This window comes from Carica papaya, chromosome 6, assembly GCF_054855325.1.
Source record: "Carica papaya isolate Zhongbai chromosome 6, ASM5485532v1, whole genome shotgun sequence".
NCBI classification, from domain to species: domain Eukaryota; kingdom Viridiplantae; phylum Streptophyta; class Magnoliopsida; order Brassicales; family Caricaceae; genus Carica; species Carica papaya.
The window spans coordinates 15,923,384-15,950,365 of record NC_142314.1 but is presented as its reverse complement, the minus strand read 5'-3'; the positions used below and the strand labels follow the sequence as shown (position 1 = coordinate 15,950,365).

Here is a 26,982-nt window from a genome sequence, read left to right as displayed (position 1 = left end):
AATTTATTAATTATTACAATTTCGTGTGGTGTGGCCATGAAAAGAGGTAGGAAACAAGGGAGATAGAGCATAAAGAAAATTCATGTGTCATGGTGATGAAAGCTTTCGAGTTTGTGGTCAACACAGAAGACAGGACACGAGCCTTACAAATGTGTTTTGAGTTGGTTCACGTGGAAGCCACATGTTGATGACATAACATTTACGTGGTGTCTATTTAAACACGTTAGCAAATACACATGACCACTATTGATGACGTTAATGGTAATTTTAGTCATCAATGCAATATAAATATTTTTAAACGCTAATGGTAATTTTGGTCAAGGGTGCTATCTAAATATTTTCAAAAGTTGAGTGTTGATTTAAACCAAAAAAATTTAGACTTCAATTTAAATATTTTTTAGAAGTTGAAGGTAAAATAAGGTATTATGACAAAAAATTTTGTGTTTGTTTGAAAGTTTGTAGGGTACTTTATGAAATATGTTAAATATTTTTATGTAGTTTAAAAAGTATTTTAATATTTTAATAGGAAAAAAAATGCTTTGGGGAGGCTAGTTATTACCTATACTATTTAAAAAATAAACAATTATGATTAATTTTATTGAGCAATATTCATATGAGATTAAATAAAATATAAAAATAGAAATATTTTAATTGGTTGTAATTTTGAAATTCTATCAAAAATAAAATATAAAAAAGAAAGAATTTTTATTGAAGTTTTTATAATTAAATTTATGAACAAAAAATTAGTTAATGGAATAAAATAATAAAAATAATAATTTGTACTTTTGAAAAATTATAAGTTAATGATTAACACTTCACATGAAGAAAAGGGGGTAAAACTGAAAGCAGTGTGGTAGCAGCATGGGGAAAAAATGGTGATCGGGACTTCTTCCTTGCAGTCGTAAACTACCTTTCCCAATTTCTGAGAGTGGGATTCCGATGTTGACCGTAGCAAATTATGAGAATTAAACGTATGCTGGTGAGTCCCATTACTGCTAGAATTTATTTAAAGCAGAAGATGAGGCGGTGACAACAGCAACCAGGCAACGCGAGAGATGGAGCTATCATCTACCAAAATATTGGAAACAGGGAGCAATGAGTGGGAGGAGATGGTGTTGGAGAAGATCAAATGGTGTCAAGAGCGGAAAAAACCGCCTCTGGTATGGGCCGTCGAAATTGTCAAATGCTTACAATCCTCTAACTCAGTTGTCGAGTTGCCCAGCCCTGAGTTAGGCCACCTGCTGGTCTCCCATCTTTGTTTCAACAACAACCACCCCTCCCTCTGGAAGTTCATTTACCAGGCTTTCTCTTCTCGTCTTCTCTCTCCTCTTCAACTCCTCTCCCTCCTCACTTCTAGGTTCTTTCCTTTTCTCTCGTGGATTTTCTTGCATGCTTCTTCGTAAATAGTCAGCTAGATCGCCATGGCTTGTTTTGATTTTAATTTTGATTTTGTTTTTGGTTTCAGAGTGATTCCCAATCGACACTCGCACCCAGAAGCTTACAGGCTCTATCTTGAGCTCTTAAGACGATATGCAATTGTATTTGATCCTGTTCGCTCAGATTCTTGTAAACGCAAGTGTGTCTTATATCTTATTTTACTCCTTTCAAATTATCGTATATATATATATATATATATTTTTCAATAGGAGATGAGTAAATTGAGGAAAAGTTAAATAGCCAATCAATTTGTATAAATAGTACAAAAATTTCTCATGCTTCCTTGATTTTCTTCTCTTTGTTTTCAAACTAAGGAAGACACATCATTATATGCGCTACTCAATTGTATCACTATATCTGAATGCATCAGAAGAAAAAAGTTAAATAGCCAATTAAATTTGAAAATTACTCTGGTTCTTCATGTCAGGTGGTAGTTTCCTTGATTTTCTTTTCCGGGTTTTTCAAACTAAGAAAGATGCATCATTATGTAAGCGACTCAATTGTCTTGCAATATCTAAATGTTCCTTTTTGAACTGGTTATAAATGTAGAGTTCGTAGTATTAATTTTGAATGAACTTAGATATACTCCCAGTTTAGACATTTCGGGTACTTGTCTTTATCTTCTGCATTATCAAAAATAAGTTCTGATTACGGAGTCTTAGGACTTCATCTCCATGACAACTAAGAGGCAGTTCCCTGCTTTTTTTGCAGGATAATAGAATCTGTGGATTTTGCCCTTTGTCTCTCTCAGAATTATGGAGTTCATGTTGTTGAACTTGGGCATGCATTTGTCTTATTCTTTTTCAGCATTTTCCTTGATCTGCTTGATAGCACTCTGGATGACTGGGGATTGCAACTGAAATCTCTAGAAACTCAAAATGAAGCAAGTGGAAACATGGATCCCTTGAAAATGGATTTAGACTTGAAGGAGACTTACAACAGTGGGAGAAATGACCAACGCGAAAACTTGAGGAGGAAGAATTCTCGTATGGCCATAGAGGTGTTGGGAGACCTATCCAGGAGCAGAAAAGCTAAATTTCTACTTAGGCTTGTTTACCTCAACATGTATGTGCTACCTTTTTCAATTCTTTCAAAGTTTTTATCAAATGATGTGAATTCTTTTGCCTTTTAAACCTTGTTTCCTCTTAGCCTATAGCCTTGGTTTAATTCTGTAGCCTGGATTTTTCTAGTAAAAGAAAAAAAGAAGATTGTCATTGCTTTTGACTTGTTTCATGGGTTTCAAAATCCAATATGGATTGCTGATTGAAGCTTAGTGCATACTTAATTAATGCCCTTTTCTTGACATGAAAACTGCTCATGTTCTGAGCTTCTTATGCTGTAACCTCGTTTTCTTCTCCAACAATGTATCTCTGTTCTTTGCACAGTAATGTTTGCATCCTGTTGTGATGATCTCCCACTATGTTCCCATGCCTAGCCAAACTATTGGCCATTTGAAGCCAGCACACGCATCCATTTCCAATTTCATTTTATATTATTTTATAGTTTTGTTATCATCTTTATAGGCCTGAAAAATTCGATGGCCTACTGCAGAAGCTGCAGTTTCTCGAAGCCATCAACATGACATTGCCTGACAAGTCTGTGAATAATCTCGTAGCAAGATTGTCTGCCAATATTCAGAGGGTATTGGACTTTGAATATCAGTTGAATAAGCGTCAATTCATTGGGATGCTGATTGATACTGGATCATCTAGACGAGTTACTTATTGTGGTCCTGGATCTGGTCAGTTTAGTTGCTGGGTTCCCTTTGATATTTACATGGAGAAGGCAATGGATGGGAGGCACCTTCCTATCAGATCAGCTGTTGCTATTCTTACTGGTAAATCACCTTTTGAGGGAGAAAAAGTTATTCCTTTCTTAATTTCTTTTGGTGTGTGTGTCTTTGTTTACAAATCCTTTGTTTACGTGCATTTGTCTTCTTCATGGCTTAATAGAAAGGGAGAGGGAATCGCTCAATGTGTTATGATTATCTTATTCATAAATGTTGCTATAATTGCAGAGACAATTAATTCACTCAGAGTAGTCAACCGGGCAAGTTGGCAAGAAACTTTCCTGGAACTTTGGATTTCAGCCCTTCGACTTGTGCAACGAGTAGGAGATAGTCTATCTCATATTTCATTGGAGACTGAAACTTGCTCAGCTGATATTTGTTTTCTGATGCTTGCTTCATTGCAGGAACGTGATCCTCTCGAAGGTCCTATTCCACATCTTGAGACCCGACTTTGTGTTCTTTTGTCTATTGTGCCCTTGGCTATTGCTTGTATTTTGGAGGATGAGATCAAACTGTCTTCATGTTCTCTCCAAGGAGCTACGCCATCTTGTTTTGTAGAGACTGGCTGTGAAAGCAGAATGGTAGAAAAGATTTGTGCTTCTAAAAAACTTGGATTGATTTCTTCTCTGCAGCTTCTTGGAAATTTTTCAGGTCTCCTATGTCCCCCAGCATCAGTCACAAATGCAGCTAATAGAGCAGCTAAAAGAGCGGCCAGCTTCGTTTCTAGTTCCGCAATAGAGGGTTTACCTGGTGGCATCCCTGGTAATGCTCATACAAATGCAGAAAACTTAAATCGTGTACTTTACATTTACCTTCTAATATTTATGGTTTGTATTAATCAAGAAAGTTTTTGTATTGGTTCTCATAATCTCATTATGCTTTTTAGTTGGTAACATGAGGCATCTCATAGTAGAAGCTTGCATAACAAGAAACTTGATAGATACATCAGCCTATTTTTGGCCCAGTTATCTGTCTGCATCAATAATCCCAGTACCTGATTTATCAACTGTTCAGAAATCTCCCTGGTCAATATTTATGGAAGGAGCTCCTTTAGCTGGTTCTCTGATAAATATGCTTTTCATTACTCCTGCCTCAAGGTAGACAAATAATTCTGGAATTTAACTCTAGCATGTTGATCTGTTGATTTGATTTCTTTTTTTCTCTTTTCTTGAATTTTCAAGTCGAGCAGAGGTAGAGAAGTTATATCATATTGCACTGAGTGGATCAGGAGAGGAGAAGGCAGCGGCTGCAAAGATTCTCTGTGGTGCATCACTCAGTTGTGGATGGAATATTCAGGTAGCAAATTCATGCGATGTTGAAAATATTCAAGTTGGCTGTCTCTGTAGCCAATTATTTGCTCTATAGGTGTATTCATTTATCTGCTACATATTTTTTAAATAATTTTTTTTTGAAATAATTATTCATTTATCTGCTACATGCTTGGAGAAAAAGAAACGTATTTAAAGCAGTAAGATGCTTTAAGTTACTTAAAAGTAAATAAATTCTTATTTAAATATGTTTGAATATAGTGTTGAGTGCATAAAATAAGCAATTATTTGTTGTAAGAAAATTAATAAGAATGTATATTTATTACTTAAATTTTATAATTTGTATTATTATATAAATTGTTAAATTTTAGTGCTCATCAAAAGAGTAAGTAAATTTGTTAAAAGATTAAAAAAAAGTTAAAGAATGAGGTGCTAAAGTCAACTTTAAGAATCCAATTCGTACGATGTTCTTTACGTTAACATATAGGGAGATTAAACTCTTTTTTTTATTTGAAATAAAAGGAGATTGAACTTCTTATAATTATGAAATAAATAATCCCAAATCCTCTCTTAGTTTGTTGACTTTTCTAGGAAATAAAACTTACAAAAAAGCAATATTCTTTCTATTTGGGTAAAAGATCCAATCCAAATGGCATCAACTACGCATATTATAATTTTTAGAATATAAATATATATGTAGGTATAGGTAATCTTGGTAAAATGTATCATTGAAATGAGTTTAAATACTCGAAGATTTATAGTTCTAGAGATGGAAATACGGTTGAGGAAAAGCAATTTTCTCCAACTTTGGTAAAATATCCACTTGATGGCATCAAATATGTATTTGCTTTCTGGTTGCGGATACAGAAATTCAATGGGGGAAAATATATATGTACATTTAATTTATGTTACATAATAAGTTGTAAAGAAAATTATGCATATTATTATACATACAACCAAGAATCTGAGGATTGCTTGAAGGGAAATAATCTATATCTACATTAGGTTGAGAAAGCAGAAAAAAAAAACCGAAGAGAAGAGAACTAAACTCGTTTGGATTAGTAACCAAAAAGAAAATGATAGCACTGTAGGGTCTCTAATCATTTTGTGTCTGGTGGTCTTATGTGTTATGGCTTGTGAGAAGCAGAGCCTAAATGCATTAATTAGAGTCACCACCATAATCAAGTGTTTATAAACAAACTCTTGGGTAAATCCAAGTCTTTGTAAAATAATTTCTTCTTCTCTACACTTTCACAAAATATTATGTGGTCAAATTACTCTATTGAGGTAGGGAGGGCGGGGGGGGGGGAGGGGAGAGGGGGAATTTATTTTGCTTAAACATTAGCTTATAGAAATTTGCTGATGAACTGCCCCCACTAAATCCACCACTGATGTTGGCTATTCGTAGAAGTTTCAGAGATGTAGTAGCACCCTGGAACCCTCGGAGTTCATTGAAGAGATATTAACATCAAGAAAGGGATTTAGGAGACCTATGTCAGAAGCCTTACTCATGCTTTCGGACTTGAGAGAGAGGAAGAGAGAAAAACAGAGAGGAAAAAGGAGAATCATATTGAGGTAAATGCTTTATTTTTTGATGATTACATTTCGTAGAACAATGACCTATTTATAGATTGTAAGTGATAAGGATGAGTGGCAAAGAAGGCGGAAACCGCCCGGATCTTGTGGCTGCAGTGGTGATCTCATTACTTAGGATCTGATTTGGTCAAACCCTAACCCTAATCTTCTGCCCTGGTGAAAGGACTATTTTGCCTCTCTATTGGTAAAATTCCCTTTTTGTCCATCCTATAGTAGACTGGTTGAGGTTTCTTGAGATCCTACTGCACAGAATACATGATATATATATATATATATATAGGGTGAGAAGACCTAATAGATATTTGACGAATAAGACCTCGTAAACTTTCTCTTTTGGTCCATAGGTGGGCACCCCTTGATGCCTTTGTGGTAACAATGTATGTTTTCGTTCTAAAGGAAATGATATAGACTTTTGAGCTTTCTTATTGAAGTTGAATAAGGAACACTTACGAATTTAAGGAAAAGAAATATATGAAAATGATAATTTTGATTTTCCTGCATTAAGTATAGGTAACAAAAGGAGGTCGAAGTTAATATGCATATATAGAATCATGGAGCACATAAGAGGAAGTTGTTTTGAGAAAATATGTAGAGCAGGCCTCAACTTTAATGAGATCTTTTAAGAATTTTGCATTCATAGGTTGGCTTAATGTTGTTGGCAATTTTTTGTTACTCTCAGAAACTGTTCAGGCCATACAAGAATAAACTGATTAATACAACAAATTAAATGAACATATAATGAAGCAGAGAGTTGTTACTAAGAATGTAGAAGTGCGATCAATTAAGGACAGGATCAAGAAACAAATTTCCCGAGTCAACTGAACATAAACCTGGGGAGTATTCATGTGATTGTCATTATGCATTCTCTCTTTATTTGAGGGTGGGTGATTTCAAATTAAATGAACATATAATGAAGCAGAGAGTTGTTACTAAGAATGTAGAAGTGCGATCAATTAAGGACAGGATCAAGAAACAAATTTCCCGAGTCAACTGAACATAAACCTGGGGAGTATTCATGTGATTGTCATTATGCATTCTCTCTTTATTTGAGGGTGGGTGATTTAAAATTTTGTTTTCTCTTGGCAGGAACATGTGGTGCACTTTGTTGTCAAGCTTCTTTCTCCTCCAATACCTCCTGGTTATACCACGCAAGGGAGCCACTTGATTGATTACATGCCCATGCTTAGTGCTATCCTTTTTGGAGCTTCCTCCATTGACACAGTTCATATACTTTCTCTGCATGGTGTGGTAAGTGAATCCATTTTCTTTTTTCCAATTCCTGGCTATACAAAATTATATGGGGACATTTATTGAAGTATTTGTCACTTGAAGCACTCTCTACAGCTCTGTTGCTGATAGGTATTCTTTATACCTCATTTTCCCCCTAGATCTTTTATTATTGCAATGATATTGGTAAACTGTAGCAAGTTATGCATTCTTATTGAATTTGAACTTTGGCTTGACAGGTTCCTGAAGTTGCGGCTGCCTTATTACCACTGTGTGAGGTTTTTGGGTCCCTTACACCTACATCTAGTAATAGATCAAATGCAGGTGATGAGCCCTCAGTTTACATGGTTTTTTCATCTGCTTTTCTCTTTCTTCTTCGCCTATGGAAATTCTACAGGCCCCCACTTGAGCAATGTATAACTAGTGGAGCAATTGGAGTCGACCTTTCTCTGGAATATCTTTTATTACTATGCAATAGCCGCATTACATCACACCACACTCCAGTCCCAGATGAAATAAAAAGCGCTATGGACCAACTTGAATATGCTTCAGAGAAACCTGTATATATTGACAATTTTCCAAAATTACGAGCTTGGTATTGCCAAAACAAATCCTGTATAGCTTCAACACTTTCTGGCCTTTCTGCTGGAAGTCCTGTTCATCAAGTTGCAAATAAGATTTTAAATATGATTTACTGGAAAATCACTAAAATTGGTGCTTCATCGGGCAATTCTTCAACTCCATCAAGCAGCAGCATGTGTGGGTCTCCAACAAGTACTGGCGAAGATGCTTACCAAAGACCTTTACTTGCTGCATGGGAGGTCTTGGAAGCTCTCCCATTTGTTCTTGAAGCAATTCTAACTGCTTGTGCCCATGGATGGCTTTCCTCTCGGGATTTAACTACAGGTTAGCGAAAAACAAAATTTTGGCCTCCAAGTTTTTCCTACCTCAGTCAATTAATTGATTTTCATTTTCATAGTCATGACTACTAGTTTATCCGTTCTCCTTTCATTTATTAGCATTTTCTATCCTGTTATCAGTTCAACTAAGGTGAATTATTTATTTATTTAATTTTTTGTTGTATGTAATATAACTTCTAATAAGCTCTTTCTTGCAGGCCTGAGGGACCTTGTTGACTTCCTGCCTGCTTCTCTAGCTGCTATTATTAGTTACTTTTCTGCTGAGGTAACTCGTGGTATCTGGAAACCAGTTCCAATGAATGGAATAGATTGGCCTAATCCTGCTGCAATCCTATCATTAGTTGAATCTGAAATGAAAGAAATATTGGCTACTGCTGGTGTTGATATTCCAACATGTTCCTTTGGTAGGTTCAACAAGCACTTTGTCTGCTTTTTTTGTTCTTTGATTGTAACATGATCTTGTTCTGGTATTTCTTCCATCAACACGGAAAGACTATTTCTACACATGCTTAATTCAGTTTCAGCTAACAAAAATGTATCTAAACTCTAGATATATTTCAATATTTGTCTCAATAAAAGTGTGAATATTTTCCCTTAATAATTTGGTAATAAAAATAAAAATTTCATCTCTTATCGAGTGGAAGCAAAACATTAAGAGCATAAAGGTTCTGTTTTTAGATATTTGAGACCATCTAGAATCAACAATATTACTGGTACTTAGATGATTTATATCATTTATACATGATCATACAAGAATTACATGACTATTTCTCATGAAAGAAAAATAAGAAATTAGCCATATATTCAGAAAATTCAACAACATGGTTCAAACTTAATTGCAAATAAAAATATAAGTGTTGGAGACAAACAATGCAAAAGAATACTTTGAAAAAGAGTTGAATATGTATCTTAAAAAAGATGGGATTGTCCATCAAAGTTCATGTGTTGGTACTTCTCAACAAAATCGCATACCCGAAAAGAAGAATAGACATCTCTTTGAAGTTGCTCGGTCATTAATGTTCACAACTCAAGTTCCAAAATTTTTATGGGAAGAAGTTATTCTAACTGCAATTTACCTTATCAATAGATTGTCTTCTTAGATTTTTTGAGTTTCAAATATTTTACTTAGTTATGCTCCAACACTTTCCGACCACTTGACTTCTACCTGCCATACTTATCAAAGTTTTGGTTGTTTAACCTTTATTCGCATGCACAACTATCATAGAAGTAAATTAGAATGCAATTCAATAACATGCACTTTCGTTGCGTATTCATTAAATCAAAAGAGATAATATAAGTGTTATTCACCAGTCATCTGAAAGTTCTATAATTTCATAGATGACACCTTCATGAAAACCAATCATACTACAAAATTAGTATTCAAGTGGAGAAAAATTTACAAGAATCCCAATTTTGGGACTCTACTACTAAATATCTTCATTCTTCTCCAACTAAATTTATTTAGTTTCCAGAACTGAAAGAAAGTCAATTATTTTTTTATTTTACATTTAAGATAATTGACTGTAATTTCAGAATTAATTATTTATTTTATATTTAATATGATTGGTTGTATTTTTAGGATATAGGAATATTTTATAGTATATTGTAAATCTTTTATATTTAGAATGATTAAATTAGGATGGCAGAATTCCATTAATTAAGATTTGTATATTTCTCTTACTCGGCTATATAATACTGCTGTACATTATTATCTTTTTAAGAGTGAAAATTATTCAAATCAGTACAGTATAAACATAAGGGTTTTTTTTTTTTTGTTAGTCTCTTTTATGGTATTAGAGCAAAAAAAAAAAGTTAACTCATAAGTTGAGAGAACCATATCAGGGATAAGAAAAAACGATTTGGAGGCTCAATCTGGAGCTTTTCAACCTGTTTCCACAATTGTTCCTGCTGTTATTACAGAAAATACTTCTTATACTTCACAGATCACCACTAAAAAATTGAATGGGAAAAATTTCTTGCAATAGTCTCGTTCGCCAGCTTTAGTGATTAAGGGAAAAGGGAAAATAACCTTCATAGACGGTTCCTCTACTCGTCCGGATGTTGATGATCCCTCGTATGCATTATGGGACGCTAACAATTCCTTAGTCATGGTGTGGTTAATTCATTCTATAGATGATGAGATGGGTGAAACATATCTTTTTCATTCCACGACAAAAGAGATCTGGGATGCTGTCACTCTTGCTTATTCCGATTTGGAAAATTCATCACAGTTGTTTGAATTGCAAAATTGCGTACGCAACCTTTATCAGGGTGATATGGATGCAACTCAATATCATAGCAACTTGCGGAAATTGTGGCAAGAGGTTGAAATGTTTCATTCAGCCCCCTGGAATGATCCTGCCGATGTTCATCTTTTCAATAAACTAATCCAAAAAGATCGTATATATGATTTTTTAAGTAGTTTAAATAAAAAGTTGGATGATGTACGTGGCCGTTTCCTGGGTGTGCGGCCTTTACCATCCATAGATGAAATCTTTGTAGAGGTTCGTCATGAATATCATCGTCATTGAGTTATGCTTGGTGATACTGTGGCTGTCCAATTGGATGCCTCTGCTCTTGCTGTGAACCGTTCTCTCCTTCCAATCGATCACAAAATTCTGCAAAAAAACATGTTTGGTGTGACTATTGCAATAAGGTATATCACACAAAGGAGGCTTGTTGGCTGATTCATGGAAAGTTTAAGAATTTTGTACCAAATCGGTTAAAAAAGAAAGGAGTAGCAACACCGACTAATAAATCAGGAGTTGTTAATTTTACAAAAACATAAGTTGAACACTTATGTAGCCTTCTTTCCAATTCTTCTACCTTTGTCACAAATAATTCTGCCACAAGCACTTCTCTCATGGCAAGGCTAGGTATTTCGGAACCCTCTGTTGCAAGTATGCTAAATTCAGGTGAGCAATGGATTGTTGATTTCGGGGCTACCGATTACATGACCGGTAATTCCCATTTTTTCTGTCTTATTCACCTAGTTTAGGACAACAAAAGGTTCAATTGGCAAATAGAGCTTTTTCTACAGTGACTAGCAAAGAAACTATTCGCCTATCACGTATAATTTTTTTGCAGGATGTTCTTCATGTTCCAAAATTAACCTATAATTTAGTTTCTATATGTAAGCTAACTATTGACCTGCAATGTGGTGTTAATTTATCAAAAAATGCTTGTGTTTTTCAGGTTTTGAAGACGGAGAGGAGGATTGACAGTGCTAAGGTCTCAAACGGTCTTTACTATCTTTCGATTTCTTCTTCACTAATGAATAATGTTGGCTCTTCTATGTGTCTGTCTACCATTTCTGTTAAAAACAAATAATGTTATTACATTTTCGATTGGGTCATCCAAGTTTTACCTATATGAAACATTTGTTTCTTGAGTTATTTTCAAATAAAAGTCCAATGTTTCAATGTGATATATGTCGATTGGAAAAACACACTCGCGCATTCTTACCCACTCAAAATTATCATCTATCTACACCTTTTACCCTCATACATAGGGATATTTGGTGCCCTTCACGTGTTTCTATACTTTCCTCTCAAAGGTGGTTCATCATATTTATTAATGATCATACCCGGGTATTTTGAGTTTATATTCTAAAAGATAAATTAGATGCTTCATTAGTTTTTAAGAATTTCTACCAGATGGTTCAAACACAATTTGATACAAAAATTCGAATTATTCGTACCGATAATGGTACAAAATACTTCAATTCTATTTTTGGTGATTTTTTCTGAACCAATGGTATTTTACACAAAAACTCATGTATCGATACTCGAAAACAAAATGGTGTGGCTGAGAGGAAAAACTACCACCTTGATGTTACACGTACCCTCATGTTTTCAGCAAACATTTCAAAACATTTCTTGGGGGGGGAGGGGGGGGATGCAATCTTAACTGCGTGCTACTTGATTAACCGACTTCCATCAAAAATACTAAACTATAGAACACCACTTGAACATTTCTCGACTTTCTTTTTTAATTACCATGCTTTTTCTCAACTAGAGTGTAGGATTTTTGAAAGTGTCGCTTTTGTTCATGTGTCTAGTCAAGGGAGGTCGAAATTAGACCCTTGTTCCCTAAAATATATTTTTCTTAGATATTTTGCTACTTAAAAAGGTTATCGGTGTTATTGTCCAAAAAAAAAAATATTATATCTCTACTGATATTATTTTTTTTGAGAATCAGACTTTTTATACCGAAATTTGTCTCAAGAGGAGAGTGGGAGTGATCTAAATTTCTAGGAACAATTTAAAATGGGCAATGGTGAGATTATTTTTCCATATTTAAAATCCAAATCTCCATATATGGATTTAAATGAGAAAATTTTAGATTCAATCTAAAAATCAAATCCCATCACACCAAACCTTGCCTCAAACCCGTGGGAGTTGAACTGGGATCCTGTCCTACAAATTCCAAAAGTTACAGAAAATCATAATCAGTATACATCAGAATTTATGATGAAAAATAATGAAATACTCTCCTTAATCAAAACTGAGACCATAAACACAAATTTACCATCAGGAAAAACATTACAGCCTATCTCTATTATCAATCATAGAGTCAAAGATCTATTAACTTATTTAAGAAGAAAAAATTGAAAGAAAACCAAGAACGTTGAACCCCTGTAATCTCAAACCCCAAATTTGGATTCAGATATTGAGAATCATGACCTGGAAGTTCCTATGGATGTGAGAAAGGAAATCAGGTCTTCCACTCATCACCCAATCTCAAATTTTGTTGGGTATAGTAAGTTCTCTGAACATTACAAGACGTTTGTTACAAATATGATAAAGGTAGAGATTCCAAAGACAGTGGGTGAAGTCTAGAAAAATTTAGTATGGAAAGCTGCTATTTTAGAAAAAATACGTGCATTAGAAAAGAATCGGACTTGGGATGTGGTGGAAAAGCCAAAAGATAAAGTTGTTATTGGATGTAAGTGTGTCGTCACAGTGAAATACAAGGCCAATGGTACTATTGAAAGATATAAAGCTAAACTAATCACAAAAGGTTATACACAAACCTATAGTGTAGATTATTAAGAGACTTTTGCTCCTATTGCAAAAATCAATACGGTACGTGTACTTCTATCTCTTGCCGCTAACTTAGATTAGCCTTTACGATAACTAGATTTAAAGAATGTTTTTTAAATGGAGAACTTGAGGAGAATGTCTTTATAAACCTACCACTAGGATTTAATAATGGCAGTCATGGTAAGGTAATCAAATTACGGAAAAGTTTGTATAGCCTTGGGCAGTCTCCACGTGCTTGGTTTGATAGATTCATAAAAGCAATAAAAGGACAAGGTTATACGTAGGCACAGACCGATCACATACTGTTCTTCAAGCACAAAGACGGTAAAGTGACTATCTTAATAGTCTAGGTTGACAATATTATTATAATAGGAGATGATATTAAGAAAATTACCCGAGTCAAGAAAGGACTTACTTCAAATTTCGAAATGAAAGATTTAAGTAAACTTCAATACTTTTTTGTTATGGAGATAGCTCGAAGTCGAGAGGGAATATTAGTGTCTCAAAGAAAGTATGTTCTTGATTTATTAAAAGAAACTGGTATGCTGGGTTGTAAACCTGTGGACACTCCTATGGATTCTAATGTGAAATTGGACAGTTTAAAAACAAGCAAACTGGTTGACAAAGGAAGGTTTCAAAGATTAGTTGGTAAACTAATCTACCTTTCATATACTATACCTGACATTAGTTTTGCTGTAAATTATGTCAGCCAATTTATGCATGCACTTACAGAGGAACACATGACTGCAGTTACATGAATTTTAAGATATCTAAAAATATCTCCAGGGAAAGCTTTTATTCTTCAAGAAAACCTCAAATCGGGGTATTAAAATATTTACATATGCAGATTGGGCAAAATCGGTCACAGATAGGAGATCAACTTCAGGGTATTAATCATTTGTTTGGGGAAACTTAGTCACTTGGAAAAGCAAAAAACAAATTATGGTTGCAAGAAGCAGTGCAGAAGCTGAGTTAAGATTCTTAGCTCACGGTGTGTGTGAGATGATATGGCTAAGAAATTTACTAGAAGAATTAAAACAACAAGCAAGTGAACCACTAAAATTATATTATAACAACAAAGCTACTATTAGTATCATTCACAACCTAGTTTATCATGACAAAACCAAATACATTGGAATAAACTGTCATTTCATTAAAGAAAAGATAGAAGATGGGATGGTGTCTATCATCTATGTTCTAATTTTGAGTCAAGCAGCTGATATTTTCACTAGTCTTTGGAGATCCGATTTTGAGAAATTAGTTGACAAACTTGGACTCCACAATATCTACAGCCAAGCTTGAGGGGGAGTGAAAGAAAGTCAATTAATTATTTATTTTGCATTTAAAATAATTAGCTGTAATTTTAGAATTATTTATTTATTCTATATTTAAGATGATTGGTTGAACTTTTAAGGTATAGGAATATTCTGTAGTATCTTGTAAATCTTTTATATTTAGAATAATTAAATTATGATGGCAGAATCCCATTAATTAAGGCTTGTGTATTTCTCTTACTCGGCTATATAATGTCGTACATTATTCTTTTTTTAAGAGTGAAGATTATTCAAATCAGTACAATATAGATATAAGATTTTTTTCTTGCTAGTCTCTTTTAAGAACATATGGATCAAGATGAGACACATGGGCCTGAACCTACTCATGACATTGAAAAAACTTGAATTTGAGGTCTACATTAGAAGGAACAAGAATCAAGAAGAGAAAAAGGCAAAACCACCTTATCAAAGTCAAGAACCCAATTCGAATCTAAATCCAATATACTGAATACTTCAAGTAATCCAAGTTCAAATCTCTCCCTTGATTATCTATATGATGATAGATGTATTACTTTAAGAAAACAAAAAAGAGCATGTATTGATCATCTAATTCACAATTTTGTTTCTTATAAAGCTTTATCATTAACTCACAAGGCATTTGTTAGTAATATTGATAAAATACAAATACCAAGACGATATATGAAACATTAAAAGTACCATAATGAAAAACTTTAATCATGGAAGAAATCAAAGTCTTAAAAAAGAATGAGACTTGAAGACATAGCAGAATGATCACCTAGGAAACAATTAGTCAGCTGTAAATGAGTGTCCACAATCAAGTATAATGCTGACGGTATTATCAATAGGTTTAAAGCTCGATCAGTAGGTAAAGACTTCACTTAATCTTATAGAATTGATTATCAGGAGATATTTGTACAAGTAGCAAAACTTAAGACAGTTCGGATATTAATGTCTTTAGCTGCTAATCTGGATTGACCATTATTCCAATTAGATGTAAAGAATACTTTTCTTAATGGAGAATTGAAGCACGAAGTCTATATGGAGATACCATTAGAGTTTAAATGTCAAGTCACTAATAGAAATATTTGCAAACTAAAAAAGTCCCTCTATGAACTAAAACAACCTCAAGAACATGGTTCGACAAATTCACTAAGACAATTAAGAAGTTTAGATATAATCAATGCTAAACATATCATACTATGTTTGTCAAGCATGATCCTTCAAGAAAAAAGGCAATCCTCGTCGTATATATGGATGATATAATAATTATAAAGGATGATATTGAGAAGATACTCAAATTAAAAAAGATTTTAACTTAAGAATTTGGGATTAAAGACTTAAGAAACCCCAAATATTTCTTGGGAATGGAAATTGCTAGGTCAAGGAAATGAATCTCAGTTTCTCAGCGAAAATATGTGTTGGATCTTCTAAAAAATACTAGAATGATAGGATGCAAGCTCGCAGACAAACCCATAGATCCCTATGTTAAACTAAGAAGTAAAATTAATGGTGTTCTAGTTGATAAAGAAAGATACCAACACTAGTGGGTAAATTGATTTACCTTTCATATACCATACCATATTTCATTTGGTTGTTAGTATGGTAAGTTAATTCATAAATAATCTAACTGAAGACGATATAGAGGCGGTGTTTCAAATTCTCAAGTGTGTAAAAATAACAGTTGGAGAGGAGCTATTTTTCAAGAAAAAAAAAGTATTAAAGTATATTTTGACGCAGATTGAGATGATTCTATAACTGATAGAAAATTCCATCGAGATATTATATATATGTTTAGAGAAACTTAGTTACTTGGAGAAACAAAAAACATATGATATATGTGAAGGAATGTGGCTACAAAGAGTATTGGGTGAATTAAGAAGTTTAGAGTCTATGAAAGTGTTATGTAACAATCAATCCCCAATAAGCTTAGCAAATAACCTAGTTCATCATAATCAACCTAAGCATGTAGAGATTAGTAGACACTATTAATGTGAAAATTGTGTACGAAGCACTATCCTTGTGGCCCATTCAATCTTATCATTATATTGTGTATATTTTCACCAAGGTTTTACCTCGGAAGATTTTCAAAGAATTGAATTGTAAGTTTAGGTTGCTCAACATCTTCAAACCAACTTGAGGGGGAGCGTAAGAATTTAACTTCTTGTAGAAGTTCAATTCTTATATATATTGATATTTTTAGAAAAAATTTCTTATAAACTAGAGTCATAGTCGACTTCCATAACTAGCAGATCTTTCCTTTTGTGAGACTGATTTGTATTTAATTTCCTATTAAAACTTTCTCTAATATTTTTCTACATATACAGATGTTATAAATTAAATATCATCGATAAAAATTCAATAAATAGAAATTTTAATTACAAATTTTCACTTGCATTTTCTTTATCCTTTTTTTTTTTATTTGATACTAATATTTAGTTTCAGACAATTATTATAATTTGTACATATTTTCCATTCTCAGTGAAAAAGATTATGACAATTAAATTTTTCTATAACTATATGCTCTAAAGATTACTGGATTCTCCTGTTGTAAGATGCTATCTGTAAGCAGAGCAACAGTTCGCTTAAAGTGCAATCTACATTTCCAGTGGGGATAGTTAAAATTGTCCACTTTCATACAGTAATTGTTACTTTTTATCCCAATTGGCATGTTGATTAGGAAAAGGCAAAGTTTTAGAATGAGAGGCCTGTATTCTCATTCTCATATGGCATTCAAATCTTTCAATTTGACTGGTTTGGATTTATCACTATCTTTATGGCTGGCAGCTCTAGGCAAGACAAATCTATGCATCATCTATTTCAAGTCTGCTTCCATCGAAAAATAATATGCCTCTTCGTGTCAATGTATATCAAAATGTTTACTGAATAGAAAATTAAATTTTGATAAGTGTTTAGCAATCTAATGATTCTTCATTTCCTCCTCATGGCTAAACCCTTGTTCATTATCTTGTTTAGCAGGGATGTCACCTGTGATGCTACCACTGCCAGTTGCAGCCCTTGTCAGTTTAACCATTACTTTCAAACTCACCAAGAGCCTGGAGTACATCCATGCTGTTGTTGGGCCAGCACTGGAGAACTGTGCATCAGGTTGTCCTTGGCCTAGCATTCCCATAATTGGCTCTCTTTGGGCCCAAAAGGTCCGCCGTTGGCATAACTTCATTGTTGTATCATGCTCCCGTTCTGTGTTCAGGCAAAACAAGGAAGCTGTTTCTCAACTCTTGAGAAGTTGTTTCAGCTCATTTGTAGGATCTGTCCATGATGCAACTTCTTTGTTAACCAATCAAAGGAGGATTAATGGTCTACTGGGCAGTGTTCTTGCATCTCCTGGGATTTGTCCTTCCTTGGCACCTGGATTTCTTTATCTTCGCTCTTGTCGGTCAATACACAATATTCGGTGTGTGAACGATGTGATTGTAGGGCTTGTAGTGGAGTATGCTCGAGAATCAGCAATAAGATGGGCAAGCACTGATTCCCCCCGCCTGAAGTCTAGTGAAGCATCACTAGCCCCTGCAATCAGAAAGGCAAGAGAGATTGCCACGCTGGGTGCAAGCCTTTTAGCTGTGACAGGTAGTCTGCAGCTTGTCCAAGAATTGTATCAGGAAACCATGCCAACTTGGCTACTCTCTTCAAGGCAAGAAAAGGTCGGCCAGGTGAGTGTTGTGGCCTGCATAATGGAAGGATATGCACTAGCTTATTTTCTGATCTTGTCAGGGTCACTGGTGTGGGGCGTTGGGGACAAACCCCCATCCTGGGCAGTGTCAAGAAGGTCTCGCATTCTTGGAGCTCATATGGACTTCTTAGTAAGGGTATTGGAGGGGAATGTGTCTCTTGGCTGTGACCCTAGCACTTGGAAGGCATATATCTCTTGCACGGTGGGATTAATGGTGAGTTGTGCTCCAGCGTGGATTCGTGAAGTGAAGCTGGAGACATTGCAAAAGTTGGCAGTTGGATTGATGGGATGGCATGAAAATGAGCTAGCTCTTTCTCTCCTAGAAAGAGGAGGGGTTGGAGCTATGGGATTAATAGCTGAGCTGTTAGATGTCATAAATTGACTTCTAAAATGGTTTTCTCAATATTTATTTTCTTCTTGCTTCCTATCTCTCAAGCAGCAAAGTATCAATGTTGTACATCTCAAGATTGTAAGTGGCTAGCTGGAGGTGCAAATGGTAGAGGCATTTTTCATAACCATTTCTATACCAATAGTGTAAATAAAGAGCAAGTATTATAATGGGAAGGAAGATGTTTAGAATTTGGGTAAGTGAGTATGCATGACTTTCCACTTCTAATTTTCTGCTCAACAAATAAAAGAACATTTTTGCACACATCCGTCATTTGTCTATGATACTTAAACTGTATTAGCGGCTAAAAAACACACACATGCAAGGGCATATACACAATTATCCTAAATTTTTTAAATAAACTATGTTTCTGTTTCCTTCAAAAATTTGAACTTCTAGGAACTGGACTCTACACTCAAGCAGAATCGAGGGAGACAAAGGCCTCTACTAACAAAGGTAGTCAGAAACTAGTATTTCTAACTTTGATATCTTAAAATAATGGTTTCTAATTAATTAGCTTATCACTTCTCATTCAATTTGTTGCTCTCTTTTAAATAACTTGATACGATTTATTAGAGTTTACAAGTCTGCATTTCCTGCAAGGATCTCAATAATTCACCAAAACAGTGGTTTTATGCTCTACCACAAGGGCTAGAAGAAATTCCTATGGCAAGTATGTTTGGTTTTGATCATATATTATTGAAAAGTAGGCCAAGTAATTTGCTTTGACACAAGATTTCATTTGATTTTAAAAACCCAAGATAAGGTTTTTTCTTTGACTTCTACTTGACTGCAAGTTTTCTTGGAAATTGCCAATTCTGTGTTAGTAGAATTCTGGATTATTGAACAGATATATATATATATATATATATATGTGTGTGTATATACATATATATATTGTCTGGTTTATATAATTAACACATGGAAGATTAACTAGGAATAGATTCTAAGAACCTACTCAAAATCTGGCACCAAATAAGTTGAGAAACTTGCTTAAACAAGATCGGTAGTTCATACATTTATAACTAATTTTTCAGGTTTAAGTATATTTAGGTCCATGACTTTTTAATCAATTGTTATTTTGATCCTGACTTTTCAAAACATGTGATTAATGGTTTAATTTTTCATAAATATCTCTTTTGTCCCTCATTTTCTTGGGCAAAATTGATCTTTTTTTTTTTTCTACTTTTAAGTAATTTTAGGAATTCCAATTTAATTTTAGTTCTCGAAAATTTACCTAAAAATTACTGAAATTTTATAATAAAATCTACAAAAACATTAATGCATTTGAATGATATGAATAATTATTAAAAGAGATGTATTTAATTGCTTTTGCTTCTCGGGTGATTTCTACCTCTGCTCTTCTTAAGGGATTTTTAGTTTCTTTTTCTTATGATTAATTTTGTTTGTTGTTTATTATTTGTCCTTTGACATTTGTATTGTGAAGTACTAAATATTTTTCAAAAAAAAGTGTTTTTGGTAAAGAAATCATAAGATATTTGGCAAAAAGAACTGTACAAAATAGTGTAACATTTAAAATGTAAGTTATGTTTATAGAAACTTTGTGAATATCAAAGTTCACCCAATTTTTTTTTTAAAAGACAAAAATTTGAGTAGTTTTAATTATTAATTTGATTCCGTTTCTACTTTTTAATTGTTACTAAATTTTAATAAATATATATTAGTTAAATTATTTATTTTAGTTTCAAACATACCCATTAGTCATTGTTATAAATTATATGTATTCTACATATATACATTATATGACTATATAGAATTTATACTCATTAGTCATAGTTACAAATTCTTAATATTACATATACATACTCATTGATCATAATTATAAATTTGTAATATTACAATGGCATAAACATTACTCATAATTATAAATTATTAATATTATTACAAATCATTTGTCCTACACTGAAATGTTAATGAGTTACAAGCGCAAAGATACACCCTTTACTTAATGATTATATGTCATATATCCTAATAGAAATGTGCATGAGTTATAAATACTCATTACTTTATTTCGCACGTAAACGAGTTATGGTGAAACAGTCATGCTCTGTTGGTGGACTCAAAACTTAGCAAGAAAGAGAATAAAACACAAAATATAAATATAATTGCAACATAACAAAATAAAATTTCAGTTATTCAGTTTTACAATAACTGTAACGATCGGGGACAGTAATTTTCCGAATATGAAATTAAATTCAAAATGTAAAATTCTGTGTCTAAGTTTGACCCAAAAAAAAAAATAAATTACAAAATTTATTTCAATAGGAGCCGTGGCTTGTGGTAAACTCTAAAAATTAAATTTTGAAAGAATATTAATTTGATGATAATTTAATTTAACCTCAAAAACTATACATTTCTCTAAGAAAAAATTTTCAAAATTCCAAATATTTTGAAAAATAAGAAAAATTTTACATAAGGGTCAAACAAAAAAGATTTAACAAGTTGGAAAAAACTATAAGTTAAAAAGAACCTAAATAAAGAAATCTTCTAATTTTGGGAAAAAACTGTAAATTTCCAAAATCTTGACACCTCAACAGCTGAGGTGTCCTGCGGAGCCAATCGAGAATGGGCATATGATGGGCCATGTTAAAACACAAATGGGGATCTAGATCAACAGTCCAAATCGAGCCACACAAACTCTGAATGAAAGATTAGACGTTCAAGAATCATTCAGACACGCAGTTTTGCCATGAAAAAAGATGCGAAGAGATTTGACGATGGATATTCACTCTCGTCGAAGGACCTTACAAAATTATTAAAATGCCCTTGGTGAACCCTAAAATGAACGACTTAGTTTAATCTCTGAAATACGACGACTCAAATTTCACCTCACCCTCTCTCGCCGAGAGAAACTCTAATGCTTTGTTTGGATGATTTTTGTGGTAGGTAATTAATGTAAGGTAATATATGGTAAGTGCACAGAAAGGTAATTATAAAGTTATGACATGTTTGGAAAGACGGTGTATTAATGTATGATAATGATTATAACGACCCGAAACTTGAAAGGAAATAAAGACATAAATTAAATGTGGAAGCAGAATAATAGAGTTATGGTTTACATTTCTTACACAATAGTTTAAAATACCCAATATAGTTACGGGAATGTTCATTTTAAAAGAACAAACTAAAATTAAAGAAATAAATGAAAAGTAAACAACTAAGCATCTTAGGACGACCTCCACTAGCTTTTAAATGAGTTCGAGTGGTGAATTATTCACAATCCTCATGTTGATCGATATATGGATTTTGATCTGAAATAGTTAATAAAAAAGGTGAGCTACACTAACCCAGTAAGAATATCACACTACTAACTGATACAGAAAATGAAAGTTGGTAAAAATCATAAAAACAACCAATGGAGCTCTTAATTTAAGTAAATTCATTTATCATAAGTAAAACTATTTATTGCATACTTACCGTTGCGAGATTTTCAAAACTGACCTATAGAGACAATAGCTCAATGACATCATAATCTCATATTCAAGTAAATAAGAATAACAACTTTCTCTCTTTATTTGTCTACTGGTATCCATGGGAGTCCATAGGGATGTCCCATTATGTGTGAACCAACATCCAACCTTGTCAACTAATCGGCCGTCCCCATACCCCGTCCTGTATGAGCGTCAAAAATACCATCCCTCAATACCCCGTCCGGTATGAGGGTAAAATGGGCCGTTCCTATACCCCGTCCAGTGTGAGTGCCAAAAATACCAATCCTTGATACCCCGTTCGATATGAAGCGATATTCACAGTAGGCTTCTCTATGTACTCGGTCCGTCCACTATCTCTCAGAATATCCAGTAAGGCTACCATTCATTCATTCACTTAACCAATCGATTTTCTATTTATATTTACTTTTCAGTTTCACAATTTAACCGTAAATTAACGTAAGACAAACAATACATGCATCAAGAAAATACAACTGAATCATTTTACCAATTTCAGTATATTATCATGCATTTAAAGCTATAAAATCAAACAATCGGTTAAATAGGACAACAATAATAAATAACTAGTTCTAGTTTCATTCGTAACCTGTAATTAATTCTCGAAACTTTCTAAATTACGCAAAATATCGTATTATTGATAATTAGACTTTAATTCTATAATAGGAAATAAAGTGAGGGATTCTTACCCGAATCGATGTCTAAAATACTGAACTTTTTATTGCGCCTACTGGAGGTCCCCAAATTTTTTGAATTTTTCTGTGTAGATTAAAACACGCTTTACGCACTTAAAAATACCTATAAAAAAATCCAAAATCGGTGTTAAAAATATTTTTCGACAAATTTTAAAATTTCTGCATGACAACACCGCTGTGCTCCAGCGACGGCATCGCCGCCTGCGGCCACAGTTTACATTGGTCTGATCGTTTTTGATAAGTTTTGGCCAATTTCGCCTGGTTTTATACCCATCTCTGCGAGAAAATACATTAGGGGTGTAACACCCAAATTTATTATTTTTATTATTTTTAATTTATACTAGAATTTTAGTTTAATTTTTTAATATTTAATTTATAAGGTTTTAATTTAATTTAATTTAATTTAATGAAAATAAAAATAATAATAATGATAAAATAGGGTAAAATTATTTTTGGGATTTAATTGAAATTGATTTTGGGAAAAATTGAAAAAATTTAGATTCTGGGGGTGTTTTAGAAAAGAAAATCAGAAACTGGAGGTCAAAACGCAATTTAAGAAAATTGTGCCACATCAGCAACCATGTCAGCAGCCCCAGCCAACCAGAACACGTCGCGTGGCAAGGAAGCTGACGCGGGAGACCACGTAGACGGAGCCACGTGAGCGATCCGCGTGCACGCGATCGAATTGTCCAGATCTCACGTGTGCAGACGGCTCAGATCTCACGTGCACGGACGGCCCAGATCTCACGCGTGCGAACAGCCCAGATTGAATCACCCACGGACGGCCCAGATCGCATCGCGATGGACGACCCAGATTTATTTTCTTTTTAATCGCGATCGGACGGTCCAGATTAAACCGTGATGGACAGTTGATATTAAAAGGGGAAGGTTATAAATAACCTCACCCACACCCGACCCCAAACCCTAGCCGCCAGTGCCCTCGCCGGAGAAGAAGAATCAGTCGCCGGAGGAGCCGGCCGCCGCCACCCGCCACCGCACCAGAGGGTTTTTCGACTGCCAAACGAGGTAAATTTTCTCCCATTGGCTCATTTTTCGAAGCTCAATCCGCCTATGGCCAAATCGGAGCCAAACCACCGGCCAATTGGCCAGAAAACACCACCGAAGTCCAGCGGTGCCGCCGCGACTTCCTTCAATTTTTGCCTCCGATGAGGCCCTTTTCGGTTCCCGTTTGATGCAATTTTTACACCACTGTGATCACCGTCCTTTTCTCTACAGGTTGACCAGAGCAAAACATCAAACCGCAACTCGCGCCGGAGAAGCCGCCGCACCCGAGAGCTCCACCGCTGGTAAGTCTCAGTTTTTTGTGATTGTTTGGCCCACCGAGGGCCCTAGGGCTGTTTTATTGTAGGAACCAATGCAAGTTTGGCCGAATTTGGCTGAAAACGACCGAAAACGGCCAACCCGAGGCGGATCGCCGCCGCGGGCGGTGGTGCCGTTGCCGGAGCACGACAGAGCTGCCGTGCCAGAATTCTGATATTGGCCGAAAAGGGGCCCAGGGTCTGATTTGGGGTTTTTTAGGACACGTGCAGGTACCGGTAGTGCATTTCAGTTTCCCGAAAAAAATTCAGAGAATTTAGGGACAGCTCGTAAGCGCACTGTAGAGCCAATTTCAAACTCCGAAACAGGTAAGGATCTCTCACCCTATTTTCTATCATGGCATTAAAGCCTAATAAATGATAAAACGGTATTTTATGACTTAATAGATATGTATAATTGATTAAGGTTGCCAATGGAGCCCGAATTTAATATATTGTCGGTCAGTTGTTGTTTGATCTATTTTATAGTTTTAAATGTAGTATGATATTTGATATATTTATTTTATGGTTTCGTATGCATGAATCATGGTTTCTTTTATGGTTTGAATTATGGTGAACCCGATGTTGTGTTGTTTTGTTCGGTGTTCATTATTGATTTACGTATTTGTGTATGATTGGAAAATTGAGACCAGGAAAAATGGAAAAATGGTTATGTGAATTGATAAATGGATAATGTGGAGAGCCTGACTAGATATCCTGGGAGATGGTGGATGGACCGGATCCATAGGGAACCCTACCGGGAACGTGGTCTCCCATATCGGACGGAGTATGGAGACCTTACGTGTTTTGGCGCCCATATCGGACGAGGTATGGGGATGACCCGTTTCACCCTCATACCGGACGGGGTATTGAGGTTCATGGTTTTGGCGCCCATACCGAACGGGGTATGGGGACGGCCCTGGAATCAGATTATTAATGTTAATGGTTCACCTGTAGCGGAGACCCCTTATGGATCACCATGGATACTAGTAGGCTGGTAAAAGAGGAAATTTATTGTCTGATTATTGAAGTGCAAAAGTATGACATGTGCTATGTTACAAAGTGTATATGATTTTATGATGGTTATAATGCTATTGTTTTCATATGTTATTTTCACAAATCTCACCAAGATATGTGGACAGTAAAGGTTTTTATTATTAATAAATGAGTTTGTTATAAATTATGCTCCATTGGTCGTTTTTGTTTTCTACCAACCTTTACTTCTTTGGCAATGAGATAGTGTGATGTCTTTACTGGGCTAGTGTAGCTCATTCCTTACTTAACCATTTCAGATCAGGAAGACGTGGTTCCCGTGCCCATTCCGCAGGAAGACGGCGAGTTAGACGCCTAAAGACTTCATAGTTCTATTTATAGTTTTTATTTCGAGTATCTCTTTTAATTAACTTATTCTTTCATATGTTGAATACATTTTTGGTTATTGTGTAAGGAATATTAATCAGAATTTTTATTTCGCTTCCGCATTTAAGATTTTTAATACATACATCTTCACTTAAATTTTCAGGGCCGTTATAGTTGGTATCAGAGTCGCGTTCCTCTGACTCATCCCTTACACAATAATGCTTAGAGAAATACCCACCGATAAATCGTTACTCAACTCTTCCGTGTGAAATACAGGTGCAAATAAATGAGGAGAGGAAGACCCCCACTAAACCGAGCAGCCCGGGATGATTCGCTTCGGGAAGATTTGGACAGAATATTTGAGATGCTGGAAAGGATCATGGCCGCCTAGTAAGGTCGAGAGGAGAGAAGGGAGTTACCCGAACCTCCCCCACTACCACGGGTTGAGCCACCGCTACAGCAAGCAGATCCCGAGCCACCCCGGCACGAGCCTACTCCACCACAATACCACCCGGCACCACCGCTGCAGTATGAACTAGTGCCCCAGCCACCGTACTCCCTGGCTCCGCCACAGTACAATCCGGTGCCCCCACTATATCAGAAGGTGCCACCACAGGGCCCCCAGTCTATCCCCAGCCGGGCCCAGTCCCTCTTCCATGGGACCCAGCTCCTTCCTTGATCGACCCAGGCTACATGGAGAGGTACAAGAGACTGAACCCTTCCATTTTTACAGGGGGATCTTCTTTTGAAGATGTCTAGTACTGGTTGGCAGAGACTGAGAGAGCTTTCAAGACCTTGGGAGTGGTTCCTGAGCAGAGAGCTGCCCTTGCTTCCTACATGCTGGTAGGGGAAGCAGGTCATTGGTGGGAGCTCAAGCAAACCACCCTGCCTACACCAGCCACTTGGGAGCAGTTCTTAGCGGCCTTCCATGCGGAGTATCTCCCTGAGCACATCCGACACCTGAAAGAGATGGAGTTTGTTCAGCTGGTCTAGGGAAATATGACGATATCGGAATATGCTCGTAAGTTCCTAGAGCTGGGCCGATACTCCCCGGAGACATTGATGGATGAAGGCAGGAAGGCCAGGAGATTCCAGTGGGGCCTCTGCCTAGAAATCAAGCAACACTTATTGGTACTGGAGCTCAAGACATACTCAGCCGTTCTAGCAAAGGCACAGATTGTGGAGAGGAGTTTTAACACCCGTCCTCAATTAGCAGGGAGTCACCGACCCTCGGCTCCACCCTGCAGACCAGCACCTACTGCGCTGGTCCAACCAAATAAAAGGCCCAGACCAGTGATTCAGGCCCCTCCTCAGGCTCTAGGGGCAGTACGTGGAAAGATCAGCCAGCACTGTGGCAGGGATAACGAGGACCGACCATGCTACCGCCTCAACAACACCTGTCGCATATGTGGTAGTGCCCAGCACTACGCGAGAGTGCCCGAGGAACCAGAACCAAGGAAGACCTCCTTTTTAGGACAGGGTTTACAACCTT

At 35.5% G+C, this 26,982-nt stretch overlaps 1 protein-coding gene across 4 annotated transcripts; it reads left to right on the top strand.

The window, feature by feature from the left end:
* The first annotated feature begins 833 nt into the window (after nucleotides 1–833).
* LOC110813877 (mediator of RNA polymerase II transcription subunit 33A-like) lies at nucleotides 834–18,853 on the top strand. 4 transcript variants are annotated; one of them, XM_088222436.1, is made up of 13 exons: nucleotides 834–1,357; nucleotides 1,466–1,576; nucleotides 2,149–2,502; nucleotides 2,961–3,274; nucleotides 3,455–3,546; nucleotides 3,631–3,988; nucleotides 4,113–4,323; nucleotides 4,408–4,522; nucleotides 7,177–7,338; nucleotides 7,557–8,223; nucleotides 8,435–8,641; nucleotides 11,433–11,468; nucleotides 17,554–17,693. In XM_088222436.1, the coding sequence occupies exons 1-12, from the start codon at nucleotides 1,056–1,058 to the stop codon at nucleotides 11,456–11,458; spliced, it is 2,919 nt and encodes a 972-aa protein (XP_088078562.1). In that variant the 5' UTR covers nucleotides 834–1,055; the 3' UTR covers nucleotides 11,459–11,468; nucleotides 17,554–17,693. The 4 variants fall into 4 exon arrangements, with proteins under 4 accessions (XP_088078562.1, XP_088078563.1, XP_088078561.1 ...); XM_088222437.1 differs by having other exon boundaries at nucleotides 17,551–17,689; XM_088222435.1 differs by lacking the exon at nucleotides 11,433–11,468 and having other exon boundaries at nucleotides 17,554–18,853.
* Nucleotides 18,854–26,982: the final 8,129 nt, after the last annotated feature.

What these genes read in the sequence shown, in the direction of transcription:
- LOC110813877 (XM_088222434.1), top strand. Translation starts at nt 1,056, where the DNA reads ATGGAGCTATCATCTACCAAAATATTGGAAACAGGGAGCAATGAGTGG. An exon ending in TACTTTCTCTGCATGGTGTG is followed by an intron (nt 7,339 to 7,556) that starts GTAAGTGAATCC and finishes TTGGCTTGACAG; the next exon opens with GTTCCTGAAGTTGCGGCTGC. An exon ending in CTCTCGGGATTTAACTACAG is followed by an intron (nt 8,224 to 8,434) that starts GTTAGCGAAAAA and finishes TCTTTCTTGCAG; the next exon opens with GCCTGAGGGACCTTGTTGAC.